This window comes from Sclerotinia sclerotiorum, genomic scaffold (assembly GCF_000146945.2).
Source record: "Sclerotinia sclerotiorum 1980 UF-70 scaffold_1 genomic scaffold, whole genome shotgun sequence".
NCBI lineage: Eukaryota > Fungi > Ascomycota > Leotiomycetes > Helotiales > Sclerotiniaceae > Sclerotinia > Sclerotinia sclerotiorum.
Window position 1 is genome coordinate 1,385,082 of NW_001820835.1, and position 14,620 is coordinate 1,399,701.

A 14,620-nucleotide genomic window follows, 5' to 3' on the forward strand; every position below is an offset into this window, starting at 1 on the left:
GGTGCCTACTTGTCCCTATAGACCTGATGACGCAATGATCACTGGAAGGATTTATCGTAACCTTTTCGGACCCGTGGCCGTGATAAAGGCAAGCATAGCTTTTTGAAAGTACTTTATGACTCTGCCTTCTGCGCTATAATGTTTATGAATTTCGGAATAGAGTTGGGAAATAGAATGTACAAGTCGTAGATTCTCTTCGCCCGAAGAACTACAACAGTACGATTGGAATGTTGACGCTACATAATCATAGGTAGAATTGACTGTACATTTTTTAATAAAGTGGCATGAAATTTATGTTCAACATGGTCTTTGGCCAGTCCTCAAACAAATCATCAGCATAATTTGTTGTCAATGTGATTAATGCCACGAATGGCTCTTTCGACTTCGACTGCAAAAGAATGCGATCTGTATATGTCTAACACGAGGATCCATTACCCTCCTGTCAATCGGCCATAGGCATCTGATGAGCTCGTTCCAGAATTTTGGATGAGATCTTGAAAGAGATGAATAGATTATGAAATACCTCGAGAACCGATTCAATGCAGTTTACCTCTTCGAGTGTGTTATACAAGACAAGCTTCAGCCACTCCATATGATACAGGATTGAAAACGACCAACAAACTCTGAGCCGGAATATTCTGCGTGGGCGTGCGGCTCATATTTTCTGAGCAGGCCGGATGAATAATAGACAAACTTCAACTTACTCTTGGTCACAGGATGCAAAAAACGTGTATTCGACCTCACTTTGAAGGCTTGTGGATCATTGTCGTTATTTTGATGTGGAATAACCATGTCAAGTATATATCACGTGATAATTTGACGAACTCGACATTACTAATCTCTTGTCCGATAAGAAGATTTGCCTGCTTATCGAGCCCCGCGGCACCATCTGAGATCAAACAAACGACAAACATATCCTACCTACTCAACCATAACGAGGACTTTATACTGTTTTGATATATTTATTGTGATTTTTTTCTTAGCAAAGCTCGATCAGTAACACCAAGCAAAACTACAAAACCATTCTACACAATGGCAGCAGACAATTACGAAGCTGCAATCACTTTGATTGATGAAGCTCATGCTTTAGACCCAAACATCAGCATAATAAATGGCGAAAATATACCCTATGAGCTTCACTACGCACAAAAGATGACACATTATCTTTCTCTCCGCGCTCCGGATGCTTCTCCTATCCTCAAAGTTGCCGTGCGAGCACAACACTTTCGGCGCTGGGAGGTTCCACGATCTTCTTATCCTATGACGAAACCTGGGTATTTGAATTGGAGATCCTTTCTCAAGAAACGACAGGCTGATCTTGCATCTGCGATATGCATTGGTTGTAATTTTACAAGTGAGGAGGCGGAAGAAGTGGCTAGATTGATTCGGAAGGAGGATCTGAAGAAAAATGAGGAAACTCAAATCTTGGAGGATGTGGCTTGTCTTGTGTTTTTGGACGATCAGTTTGAGGCTTTTGAGAAGGGTCACGATGAAGAGAAGATTGTTTCAATTCTGAGAAAGACTTGAGGCAAAAATGAGTGAGGATGGGCATCGTATGGACTTACAAATACCGAATGAGCGATTCAAAGTAAGAGTTTAATTCAGAAGGCTTTGGGAAGAATTCAGATATGTTGGGTTAATGAAGTGTACGGTATGGCTATGGGCTTGAGGTGTGAAGAACTGTTTATATATTGTATAGTACATTGGGTTAAGCAAGCTACAAAATGGTGGGTTTGATGGGTTGTGATGGGTTGGCTGATACAAGCTAATATGCCGCGGTCATTAGGCTGGGCATACCTCTGGTGCCTGGAAAGCTCGGAGGTAGCTTTTTGAAAATGTGGAATTGGAGTTAAATACACTAGTGAATTTCTGGCTGAAATTTTTGCTGTCAAAAGGATGTTATGAGACTAATGGTATTTACCCTGAGATTGTGTTGACAATTATGATACATTAGGTATATATTCAAGAGCGACATTACCAAGCGAGCAGTCCCCTCCGTTTAACCCCTATTTATATCTTTTTCGGTGAGTTCTAGACTTTCTACAACACCAATATGTGGTCGCTTCCGCTTCCACAATTTCTTTCCTCTACCGTTCTCTTTTCCATCGCCGGCTTGACGATGGACTGCAATTTGCAATGCATCACGCGGCCGGCATCATACAACCAGTCTTGCCACTCTCCCTCTGTCGCCTTAAACATACGCTGTCCACAGATTTCTTGCATTTGCGCCAAGTCATCCTTTACATGCTTCATCTCGTAGGTTTCAAGGTAATCCTCAAGATGATCATAAATCCACTCCTTGCAAGTTTCATCCTCCCACTCCAACATCATTTCCATTTTCAACTCCTCAGGTGAAGAAGAAGGCTTGCGTTCCTTAAAATAGCTGGGTTTTTCGGAAACGACGGATGGTGTGGACTGTCTCAACCTGTTCTTTGCTTCTTCTATCGATATGTCGTCTTTTTCTTTCAACTCTTGCAATTGCAATCTCTCTCTTTCCCTGGTCGATATCTTGTCCTTTCCTTTGAGCTTTTCATGTTGTCTCTCTAGTTCCTCCAACTGCGAATAAAGGTTTTGTTCCGATCGACGTAGCGTTCCCAGTAGATCATCCGCCCCTGCCCTCGCGATCCTATCATATTCTTGCCAGCGCCGCTTCATTGCGGAAACATTTGGATGTGCATCCGTCCCTGGATGTTTCAGTTTTCTCTCTTCTTCCTCCTCAGTCGTTTCTTGCCTCTCTCCTAGATATTCACGCAAAAATTGCTCTCTATAAGTTCTCTTGCGTTTTTGATTATTCTCATGATTATCCTCTGTTTTTCGTATATCCTCCTGTATCTTGTTTATTTCCTTCGTTATCTTCTTCATCTTCTCCTCATTCATTTCAGCCTTGTTTCCAAGTCCCAAGGCTTTTCTCCATATTCCACGCTTTGGTTTAGAGGCTGGCTTCATATCAACATTGGAATTTTCTAGTTGTGTGTGAGTGGGGTGTCGTTTTTTGGACTGCCATTGGGTTTCTTACCATCGACCTCGAGAAGACGTTGATTTTGGCTACCTTCACCTCGTTGGCTACTTTCATTTGATTGCGAGGACATGATGTTGCTGGATAATTCAGTATAAAGAGGAGCTATTGATATCAAGAGTTGTTTATGTATATATGATTATAAATCTGACGTGAAGAATTCAAGATATGCTTCTGATTGAACATGGTAGGTAGGATTAAAGAGTATCTTATGTAGATTTTCAATCGAACCTTCACAGTTCGTCATTCCTTTTACTTACTAAAGCAATCGTGATTTACGGAGATCTTATCTATCTGTAGTAAGTATACTTAGTATAAGTGCAAGTGTACTGCAACCTTGACAACTTCATCCTTAACTAGATTCTTCTTAGTATCGATGCTACCCAGACACTAGTCTGGTTGATAGTCTGCTCCCTCCCCCTCCCGAATCTTGATCTGGTACTAGATGAATAGACTTCCAAGGTTCGCTCAGTTAACAGTTGAAATGTGGTGATACATGTTCGTACCATAATTATTCTCCAAAATCGCTATTGTCGGTACTTTAATACTATAACGGTCGATATTCCTGTACTTGAAGTTTTATCAGTTTTTATCACTTTTCCTCCTAGTCTAACCCCCCACCAGTAGACTAAATACCAACTCCACTTTTAAGACTACATACATACTAGCTAGTCAGTGTACGGGCTAGAGCTACTATTCCCCAAACTAGGAGATCGGATTCTAGATGGCAGTTGTGATACATAATGGGAATTTTGCACAATCCCATTGTAAATAGCCTTGATTTTACTAGAACCTAGATCGTCTGTTGTTTTTGTAAGTTCCTTGGCACAACTTGGTGTTTTGATATCTATTATTGCAGGAATTACTCTAAATATATTTTCTCAGGAGCTTTTTTTTAGGAGCTTTCCCTCGTGCTTCTATGGTGAATGGGATTGTAGTGATCGGGTGAATGAATAAAAGAAATGTCTTGGAAGGCTTGAGCTTAGTATTAATTTTTTGATTATTGGGGATATGAAAATTGTGTAGATTGTCAAAAGCTAAAGGTTACCAATCTTCTGATGAGATAGTATGAGCGGGAATGCCAAGGGTGTGGGGAGATCGCTAAGACGTCATATGTTAACTATAGCTACGGTAGTGTTACTAGTAGGATATTTGGGATGGCATAACTGGATTGAGAAGGATAAGGTTTTGATGGCACGGTGGTGGTGGATTTGTCGTCTTGGTGTACTCTCCTTATTACCGTCTTGTGAATTGAATGATGGTATTCAGAGAGCTGTATTTCACAAGTATCCTGATACATACAAGCAAAAATAGAATGGATCGGCTTCTCGCAAATGATTATCTGAGTAACTATCGACGGATCTTAAAGGTGCGAGATACTCTAACAGCAATGTTGTTTCGGTCAACTAAATGTGCATCCATCCATTCATTCATCCATTCACCAACGGTAATATCCCAAATTCAACCATATTGACCCTTGCTTTCATCAACTCTCGGCTTCCTTCAACTCCTTTCCATTCCATCCAAAGCAGAAACAGGCATATGAGACCCGAGTTATTGGATCACAGATGCGGTAACAAAGAATAAACCAAAGAACGAATTATCTTCAATATCCCAAGTCCTTGACTCTCTTATGAAGTAGCTGACCGTCAGTCGTCCCCATCTTTGACCATCTTCCGTGCAAAGATGAAATCAAAATTAGTAAGTGATGCAAAACAGCATATGGAGATTGCAAACCAATCGATCTCAATATCAACCCATCCCAGCCCTCAAACCAACGTAAATTCAACCAAAGCAAATCCAATCCTACTCCCTCCAGTCGAGGCCTTCTCTACCAATAACCCCCAACTAAGCAAGTCCATCCTTCCTAAACTTCCTCTCAATAAACTCCGCCTTCACCATCCTCCCCGTATAATTGAAAAACCCAGCTTGTAATTGCAACCATTGCGTACTCCTATGTTTTTCCATCAAATACTCCAAAGTTTCGCAATCTTCCGCTGACCATATCTTATCCGGTCGAAGACGTCCCTGTTCATTTCCACGTCCATATTCATTTGTATTTCCCCGCATACGTTCTTCACTATCCTCTTCCTCATCATCTCTATCTCTATCAAGCTCGCCGTAGGATTTGCGCTTCTTCTTCTTCTTCTGGTCTTGTTTTGAAGGAGCCGAAGGCTTGGGTTTGGGGTGGTGGTAGGGACAGTCTGGTGAGATATATATTTCATCTTCGGTATCTTCGTTCTTGTCGTCTTGAGCAGTGCACTTAATGATCTTTTTATTTTCGGTTTTCTTCGGCTTCTGTTCTTCCTCTTCCTGCTCGTCTTCGGTTTTCTCTTGTTCTTGCAAAACTTTATATCTTGCCACCACTTCCTTTTTGCTCATTCCCAATTCCCCAGCGATATCTTTCCAGGTCTTGTTTTCCTTCTTCCTAGCCATGAGTTTCTCATCTTGTTCTTTCGTCCACTCATTTCCATCGATAGGTTCTACTTTTCCACCCTTATCATCTTCTTTAGCCTCGGTAGGTTTCTCGGGGATCGATTCAGTTTTCTCCTTGGGAGCTGTGGCTGTGGCATCAGCGCTTGGTTCTTCAAGCTTAGTACTCTCAGGTTCATCCTCGCCTTTGGATGCTTTCTTTGCATCTTTGTCCTTTTTCTTCTCCTTATCCTTATCCTTGCCCTTGACTTCGACCTCGACAACTACGACCTCGGCCTCAGGTTTCTTACCTTTGTCCTTGTCTTCGACGCTTGGAGCTGCAGCTGTTTCAGGTACAATATCAGCGGTGGGCTCTTCAGCCTTCTCGCTTTCCTTCTCTTCCACTTTCTTCCCTTCCTCTTCTTTCTGCAAAGCCAATGCATGCTCACCCTTTCCATGAGCATCCTCATTTTTCTTCGTCTCAACCGCCTCCTTCTTCTCCCCCGTACCACTCTCCTCAACCACCGTCTCCAAAACCTCTTCCGAAATCTTTGCCTTGACCGTGACATTCGAACCCGCACTCGCACTCCTACTCCTTCCACCTCCACTTCCCTTTCTACCCACCTTCCTCACAACCAACATCTCCACTTCGCCACCCACCAATCCATCTTGATCCCGATCTTCAAGTATTACTACACTTCTCCCATTCTTATCCTTACCTGCTGTCGCCCGAATACGACTATCGCTACGAGCGCGAGTTGTTGAAGAAACACTGGGGGATGAATTGATGGAGAGGAGAGAGCCGCCGAGTACCCAATCGGTGAAGGAAACGTGGAGTTTACCCTTGGATTTGGTATTTACAGTCTGGCTGGTGAGAGAGGCTTGAGTGAGAGCTGGAGAAACCATGGGTGGCATGTTGGCGGTTGTTGGGTTACTGTGAGCTTCAATTTCGATTTGGAATGGAAGTTGGAAATGATGTAATTCTTGTCGAAATCAGGAATAATAGGATGATAAGAGCTTCCAAGATTCACTTCGCTCAGTTGAATAAACTTTACTCAGGGTCGCGCGACGAGAATGAGCTCGAGAATTATTATCCCAATGAATATTGCAAGTGCTATTTTCTCTAGCATCAAAGTGCGATTCTCAATGTGAGAAATATTTGGTGAATTTGTTTGATGTGGATGTTACAAAGTGAGATCGAAGTAGCTGGGTAATGAATTGAAAAATTGATTGGAACTGAAAGAATGGGTTTGGTCTTTGCAATGCAATGGAGAAGTCGCTATTGTTGCAAAGAGGTGGTGAAGGTAAAGTCTTGGCTATGAGATTTGTCTTGCTTGTCCTTGTATTTGGCTGCTACTGTAATTGTTGTTTTTTTGTGTTGGGAGATGGGGAGGAAAGCAGGAGATATAGGCTGGGAAGAGAAAAAATATACTCTTGAGATTTCAATTTTCAAATTTTATTTGTTTGGTTGTGAGAGATATCGTCCAGGCGACCGCCAATGTAAGTTGAAGCATTTAACGAACAACTTAGCCATGCGCCTTGTGAGGCGTGGTGAAAGTGAAGATTGAACATTCAGCATTGAGTGAAAGAAGAAAATATTCTTGTATGAACCTGCGTGTTCGTAGTCAAAATAAATTATGAAATATTAGATATCATCACCTTGAGGAAAAGAACAGTCCAGAGGGAGTGAGAAGTAGTTCTTTGAGAGTTGTTTTATGAGGAACAGCATGAGAGGTTATAAATCATGATTTGATTATCCTGACTTGGTGGTAGTTTTCCTCTCTACCTCAAAAACTAGTAGATATTCCAGTTAGGAAATGTTCAAGTACTACTGTATAACAGAGCCATGAGAGCACTCGCAAACCATGATAAGTCTGGGCTTGCGGAGACTACCATTTACTGGATGGGATTTCCGTTATAATAACGGAGATGTTTAAAGAAGCAGATTTACATCGGTGCACATGGATGATACCTATCACAATTGAAAGGGTCGAGTGAGTGCAGTGCCGGATGGAAGAGCTGTATACCGTTAGCTCTAGAGGGTAACTGTTTTGTGCCATGGAAGAAATGTGAATGTTTCTGAATGGCATTAAAGAGAACCACAAGATTCATGTTACTAAAGACATCTGTGGTCAATTTGGTAAACGAGGTCGGCTTTTTGGTCGGTTTATTTACTTTCTCGTTATAGGCGGACGAAGATGTTCTATTGGATAAAGAGAATTGCTATGTGATAGTGATAGAGCCTGCAGGCCGCAATAGCTGGCTAATTTATGGTGTGACTTGAGATCTATTGGAAGTGAGTATCGTTGTCGGTAACATTCGCCATGAAATATATGGTTGATGATGTTTTCACCGAGTACGTGAGCATTACATGGACGGAGAATTTAGCCTTCGACTCCCTTGAGAGTCAGCTGTTTAGATTACATGTACAGATTTTGGATGATACCATTAAGTTTAGCACACTTTGACACTCACTCTTTGGTTGCATTATCAAGAATAACGAGTCCAATATATGCACTACGTTGATATGAGCAACTTCTGAAATGTTCGCTTTACATCATCGATCATGGATTGATGGGCCATATCCCCAGTAAGTAAACTAAAGAAGTTGCCGTTATGGAGATAACTATTGGAATGTGTCAAGCGGTGACTTCTTGACCGCGGCACAACCTGTTTTGAGTGTTGGTCTCTCCATAGCATGAGAACTTGAGTTAGTTAGTCGCCTGTTGATCAACTACCCACACAAGTTGATAATGATGTAAGTTGATGCAACGCAACATGACATAGTCAAAATCTCGTATAACACAGACGCTTAATGCGGGAGGAAACTTGCGTACTGCTTTTGGATCAATCCAGAGTCGAAGCAAGAGGGATGAAGGAGGCCCAGTCACATGAATAGGGTCAGTAAGACAAACGCGCATCCTCGTAAATACACCAGTGAAGTGGAAGAATTCAACCGCGTAATTATATGACAGGTCATACTATCTCTAATTAGGACCCCCTTTGGAATGATGCCCCACTTCCGGACAAGCCTTAAACCCCGGATGATGTTTGGATATGTGGCCAAGCGGTCGAAGAGGAAAGCTTGACACGAGTTTAAATGCTTGTTTTAACTACACGATGACAAGCTTTCATAATAAGGCTGACCAACATCAAGCACCAATCGGGGATATCGCCACAATGTAAATCTTTTCAATCTTACAAATGGGAATCAATTTTCAACCCGACGATCAACAGCCGTCACATACGCTTTGGGGAAATTCCCAACGAATTGAATTACCTCTTGATTGAGAACGTATTTGAGATCAATAAAAACGTGAACTGTTGAAAGTTTGATGAAATATAGCGTATCCCCCCGATTATGCAGATCATAGTCTGTCTACATACAAATAGGATTTCTAAGTAAGTAAGGGGCAGACAAGCTGAAATTGTTTAGAGTGGAAGTAAGGAGATATGAATACGAGTTTTGTAGCCAGTGTCATATTTTGGCTTCAGCTCGCGCATGAAGTGTGATCTCATGAAGGATTTCTGGAGAATTCCTCGGATTTATTGGACCGAGAAGGGCACATAAAGGCACTGGAAGCTCCAAAAAAAAAACTCGTCACTACGCAAGCTCAAACATTCGGACAAGCTGCTTAGCATCAAACCAGATATTCAATACATACCAAAAATCAAAATGGCAAAACTTCAAACTCTCGTCGCAGCAATGATCTTCAGGTGAGAGGCGAAGCCTTCCCAGTCCGCCCCATCGATAAACTAGACGGTCTTTTACGATTTCAACTAACTCGCGTTTCACATCTAGCGGCGCTGCACTCGCAACACCACAAGGTGGCCCAATCCAAGGGTTGACATCGTGCTTCACATACACCACAACTGTCCCATACACTAAGCCCCGTATGTATAACTCAAATACAACCCTTTAATATTATTGGATGTTTGAACAAAACTGATAATGAATAGATTCATGCCCACTGCAGACCATCTGTCCTGTACACCCTCATTGCCTAGTGCTTGAGGTCAACACGATCACTGTCCCGGCCCCAAACAAATTATGCCCAACTACACCAACTGTGACAGCAACAGGACCAATTACATGTCCACCTTGTCAAAAGGGCTGCATTACACGACTCGAGACCGTTACAACAACCTTGGCAGCATAAGAGATCCCCTAAGGGAAGATGTTTCCATAGCATGGATTGTAGTCCAAGGATGAGTTAGTTTCGGTATTGACATCGCTTGAATTGACGGTATAAAAAGCTTTCTGGTCCGCAAGGCAGAAGTCCCAACTATTGATGCTCATGCTCAGAGATGTCGAATGGAAAGTTTGACTGAATTCTGGAGTGTATGGTCATGACTTTGGAGGGGTTGTTGTTTGATTGATGGCGCAAAACACTTCCATTTGTTTGAATTTTGTAGCAAGAGAATAGAGAACTGCCACAAAGTACGTGCATTTGAATCAGTAGCCCAGTAGTACCAGAAGGAATCCAGTCAATTCGTTTGTTGCTTATCCACTCGGAAAATGCTTGTTTGAGCTCTGTGACCTGAGGAACCAAAGACACTCTGACATGTAGATCGATACTCGTCTGGTAGTCAAAGGGACCCTCCACATTGCTATAATCACTAGACTTGGGTGGTATCGATAGGTTTGGAAAGATGCTACGAACAGTATGAGTGATCGATATGTAGATGTTGATTTAAGAAATTCTGCATACATAACTGATAGTTTGCTCTTGTTTCATTGGGTAGCGGTGGGCTGTACTATGATTGGACCGTTTTTTAGTACGCGGATCCTCGCTAAATGTTCAAACAATTCCCCACCATCTCACAATTTGGAAAATTTTAATCCCCAACTTATTATCGACAAACTTACGCAAATCCTCACCATTAGAACTTCATCAATTCTACTGGAAGACTGTCATCATGTCTAAAATCACAGTCGGTATGTTTGTTTATCCCGCAGTTCTTCGCGAATAAGCTTTCCGTCAAAGGAAATCAATTGAAACAAATACTAACTTTTTCGCCTCACAGCCGGAGTGCGTACCAACGTACAAAGTCTTCTTGAGTACTCTCTCGAGACCAAGAAGAGAAACTTCCTCGAGACCGTTGAGCTCCAAATCGGTCTCAAGAACTATGACCCCCAACGTGACAAGCGTTTCTCCGGAACCGTCCGTCTCCCAGTCGTTCCCCGCCCAAACATGAGCATCTGGTATGTCTATGAAATCGAAGATATATAATTTGAGAGGCAAAGGCTGATAATGGATAGCATTCTCGGTGATCAACACGATATCGATCGTGCCAAGCACGGTGGTGTTGATGCCATGTCTGCCGATGACTTGAAGAAGCTCAACAAGAACAAGAAGTTGATCAAGAAGCTCGCACGCAAGTACGATGCTTTCGTCGCATCCGACACCTTGATCAAGCAAATTCCTCGTCTCTTGGGTCCAGGTCTTTCCAAGGGTTAGCCCCATCCCTTTCTTGATCCTGGGTATCTCTTGCTAATGTTTCTGTTCACAGCTGGTAAATTCCCAACCCCAGTCTCCCACAACGAAGATCTTAGCGGTAAGATCAACGAAGTCAAGTCCACCATCAAGTTCCAATTGAAGAAGGTCTTGTGTATGGGTGTTGCCGTCGGAAACGTCGAGATGACCGAGGATCAATTGATCTCCAACATCATGTTGGCCATCAACTACCTCGTCTCTTTGTTGAAGAAGGGATGGCAAAACGTTGGCAGCTTGACCATCAAGGCATCTATGTCTCCACCCAAGCGCCTCTACTAGATTACTCTTCTCTTTATTGAGCAAGAAGTAAAGAATGGAAATATTGCAGGTAGCTAGCTGAAAACTCAATACAAGCAATAAATATTCTACGACCAATCATATTTCTGCGCAACGAGTGATGTTGAGACCTGATTCGATACAATTTTTGATAATTTTGATTACAATCGTAAATATTGATAATGTCACTATTCTAGTTTGCCTCCGAGTGTTTGCCGTCTCTGGGTTTCGGCATTTTCACACAGCCTAGCAAATCAATCCGGCTCGCTGGCTTCCGAGAAGATAAATATTCTCATCTTGGACAGCTTGCAAGCCGACCTGAACTTACGATTATTGATGCAGCTGTAGGTAGCGAAGACGCTACCATCGCACCAAATCCTTGAAAGGGCATACATATATATATATGCGTATGCAGACTCCAGAGACTGCAGAGCGAATACTGTGCTGAATCTGAAATCCCAGTTCCTTGGCTCTTGAGTATGGAGAGCATGCAGTGAATATCTCAAGTGAGCACAACATGTTCATAAATTACTTACTTGCATTCCCGTTCCTGTAAGGGAAACCGGAGACGAAAACCGAATTACAAGGTATATACACTGCAGAAATGTTGGGCGCACAAACTTTGAATAATCAATCACCATCCCACTAAATATTTCACCGTACGGGGAATTTATCAACCACCACACCACAAACACAGCAGCCATAAGGCCACGTCGATAGATAGAGTCAGTACACAAGCGCACAAAAAAAGCAATTGAATCTACCCAAGAAATTCTTTTACAATATCATACGCAATGAATGATGCAATCAATGTGCGTCTTTACTACAAATGCGATGGCATAGAGTAAAGTATGTAGAGACCACCCCACAGTCAAAATCCGATAGAATCGTCGAAGACGGCTGATAAGGAAGAGTGTTCACCTTCTCTCAAGGGGGCCGGGAACGGAAGAAAACCCAACTTTTACTTCGAAGAAGTAAAGGATAACCCTCAGCAAGTCGCCGTAGCGAAGCCCCCATGTAAATGTTATAAGTATTAATTATAACCTCTACTGATGATGAAGAAGAAAAGAAAGAGGGATTCCGGGAGGTGAGCGACATCTTTATAGTGAAAAAATTTCCGTTAGCTTTTTTAGCGCGCTTTCGATCCAGTTTGTCATGTTTGCTCTGCTCTGTAAACGAATTTGTTCGATTTGACACACGTGACTTTATTCACATTTTCTGTGTAACCCAAACAAAATATCAATTCTTTTAAAACACATTTCCCCCTTCATTTGTCGAACCACAAGCAAGAGTACACAAGTCAGCCTCAGATACAGACAGGTATTCATATCATCCCATTCCGAGTCCCGAGAGCGAGGCTTCTTCCATGTCTGAAGACTCAGACAACCGCTTGTCAAATGAGTGTCAATCAATCTCAATTCTCTGGAGGTCTAAACTCACTCCATATTGATACCAGAGCATGCGGAGCTGCATCACTTCCTTCGGAATGTCACACAGAACTATTCCCAGCTTTCTAATTATTTGTTGTCTACTTTTCGTCTCTGCATCACGATAATGTTCAACGGCGATGCTCCATCTGTCAATGGACACCTGCTTTGACATAGGATGCTATTATCCGTCACTCTATTCTGCATTTTTTACCTCAATACTTGGCCGGAATCTCTCAGTTCCACCCATCATCATCGGGCGTTCACCAAGCCCTGACAAAGGCAAGAAGCAAAGCATGGATCAAATCCTTCTACAGTTTCCCTTGTGCTTGATGGAGACCAAAGCATGCCAAGTCACTCTCCCATTGGTCTGATTTGTGGATAGACACTTGATGAAATTGAGTATGTACACCCGAGTACAAAGGCACCCAAAGAATTCTCCTAGGCAAATACCATTTCAGTACATCTAAGTAGTACTTAAAACCCCCCTCTTCTGGTTCCACGACAAATAATCGGTACACAGCACCCGGGTCCTCATTATCAAATTTGGATTGGCTAGAGATGATCATTTACTCCGATAACTTTTTTCTGTGATTCCAGAAACAATGTTATTTTAGGATTCTTGGATTTTCACAATCATCAATTTATTGTCTAGCTTTGCCAGTTTTGTCGTTTCGATTATTCATGTCCCGCATGGGGTGTGTCATGGATTGGGTGATATCATCGCTTAGATCGATTTCTTCTTTTCGCCATCCCTCAGTAATCCAGTGAATGGTTGAGCATTGGTTACTAATGGTTTTGGTCGATCACTCATTAGTAACAACTTACACACACATATATACTTCCGGTGTAGGGGATCTATGTGACGCCCTTTATTTTGACGACCCACGCCTTGTGTACAACAAGCACATCAAATTCGGTTCCTTTTCTTTTCTTTTCACCACTGCATATTTCTGGCAGGGTAATGATTTTGCGCATTGCCAATTTTGAGAAATTTGAAGACGAATTATCATCCCATATTCTTATACAACTTTTCTTTTACTTTTTTGCTTTTTATTCATTCAAATGTCAAAATAAATGGAGATCGAAGAGAAGACATTATCCTCTCCCCCATCCTTAGATATACCACACATCTACAAAACCACTCAGGGACCGGTTCGAGGTCGTTGATCACCGCCACATTAAAGGTGGAGAAGCAGGAAATTTAAGTGAATACAACACCATCGCATCTACATCATCTAGATTCAATTTCAAAAAACCAAAAAGTTTTCGATAATATGACGATGGATCGAAGTAACAATGACTCTGTTGGGAATTTTGAAATCCCATCAGAAAGTGAGCATCAAACCACGGGGCACACCAGTCGAAATAGCGACAATAACGCCCACCCGAGTTTACATATGGGGGATTTATTAGAAGAATCCCCGGAGGTTAGGATCGAAAAGCTAGGTAGGCAAAGGCCGGAGATCTTCAAATCACTATGGGCAGAGATCGGATTTGTCTTTTCAATTTCCATGTCACAGGTCCTGACGGTAAGTTCTGAAAATTGTTTTTATATCTTTATCTGTCACCAGATTCTAACAGTAAAGAAGGAATATTTCGTGTCTGGTTTCACAGTTATCTTGCCGACTTTAGTCAAAAATCTGGAAATACCATCGGCTTCCGCGACCTGGCCTGCCAGTGCCTTTTCGCTCACTCTGGCCTGCTTTCTTCTAGTGTTCGGTCGTCTATCGGATATGTATGGGGGCTACCCGGCATATGTAGCAGGGTTCATTTGGCTTGCATTGTGGAGCCTGGTAGGTGGGTTCTCTACCGATCTTATAATGCTTAATTTTTGTCGAGCACTACAAGGCCTGGGTCCAGCGATGTATCTACCTTCAAGTGTAGCTCTTATAGGCATTATATATCGACCAGGACCACGGAAGAACTTAGTTTTCGCAGTCTATGGAGCATGTGCGCCGCTGGGATTCTTCGTGGGAATTTTTTTTCGC

At 42.3% G+C, this 14,620-nt stretch overlaps 7 protein-coding genes across 7 annotated transcripts; 4 read left to right on the forward strand and 3 right to left on the reverse strand.

Annotated features, from left to right (window-relative positions):
- Positions 1-1,032: 1,032 nt before the first annotated feature.
- Positions 1,033-1,527, forward strand: SS1G_00530 (hypothetical protein; the record flags this gene model as incomplete). The annotated part of the gene is made up of 1 exon (XM_001598391.1): positions 1,033-1,527. The coding sequence occupies one exon, from the start codon at positions 1,033-1,035 to the stop codon at positions 1,525-1,527; it is 495 nt and encodes a 164-aa protein (XP_001598441.1).
- Positions 1,528-2,040: 513 nt separating this feature from the next.
- SS1G_00531 (predicted protein) lies at positions 2,041-3,089 on the reverse strand (the record flags this gene model as incomplete). The annotated part of the gene is made up of 2 exons (XM_001598392.1): positions 2,041-2,963; positions 3,017-3,089. 2 exons carry the CDS (start codon positions 3,087-3,089, stop codon positions 2,041-2,043), a joined length of 996 nt encoding a protein of 331 aa, XP_001598442.1.
- Positions 3,090-4,864: 1,775 nt separating this feature from the next.
- SS1G_00532 (predicted protein) lies at positions 4,865-6,343 on the reverse strand (the record flags this gene model as incomplete). Its single annotated transcript, XM_001598393.1, has 1 exon — positions 4,865-6,343. One exon carries the CDS (start codon positions 6,341-6,343, stop codon positions 4,865-4,867), a length of 1,479 nt encoding a protein of 492 aa, XP_001598443.1.
- A 1,628-nt stretch (positions 6,344-7,971) lies between these two features.
- On the forward strand, positions 7,972-8,323 carry SS1G_00533 (predicted protein; the record flags this gene model as incomplete). The annotated part of the gene is made up of 4 exons (XM_001598394.1): positions 7,972-8,018; positions 8,073-8,109; positions 8,148-8,186; positions 8,216-8,323. The coding sequence occupies 4 exons, from the start codon at positions 7,972-7,974 to the stop codon at positions 8,321-8,323; spliced, it is 231 nt and encodes a 76-aa protein (XP_001598444.1).
- A 781-nt stretch (positions 8,324-9,104) lies between these two features.
- Positions 9,105-9,588, forward strand: SS1G_00534 (predicted protein; the record flags this gene model as incomplete). The annotated part of the gene is made up of 3 exons (XM_001598395.1): positions 9,105-9,145; positions 9,231-9,322; positions 9,389-9,588. The coding sequence occupies 3 exons, from the start codon at positions 9,105-9,107 to the stop codon at positions 9,586-9,588; spliced, it is 333 nt and encodes a 110-aa protein (XP_001598445.1).
- A 760-nt stretch (positions 9,589-10,348) lies between these two features.
- Positions 10,349-11,205, forward strand: SS1G_00535 (60S ribosomal protein L1; the record flags this gene model as incomplete). The annotated part of the gene is made up of 4 exons (XM_001598396.1): positions 10,349-10,367; positions 10,457-10,634; positions 10,692-10,885; positions 10,943-11,205. The coding sequence occupies 4 exons, from the start codon at positions 10,349-10,351 to the stop codon at positions 11,203-11,205; spliced, it is 654 nt and encodes a 217-aa protein (XP_001598446.1).
- Positions 11,206-13,273: 2,068 nt separating this feature from the next.
- On the reverse strand, positions 13,274-13,465 carry SS1G_00536 (predicted protein; the record flags this gene model as incomplete). Its single annotated transcript, XM_001598397.1, has 2 exons — positions 13,274-13,418; positions 13,458-13,465. 2 exons carry the CDS (start codon positions 13,463-13,465, stop codon positions 13,274-13,276), a joined length of 153 nt encoding a protein of 50 aa, XP_001598447.1.
- Positions 13,466-14,620: the final 1,155 nt, after the last annotated feature.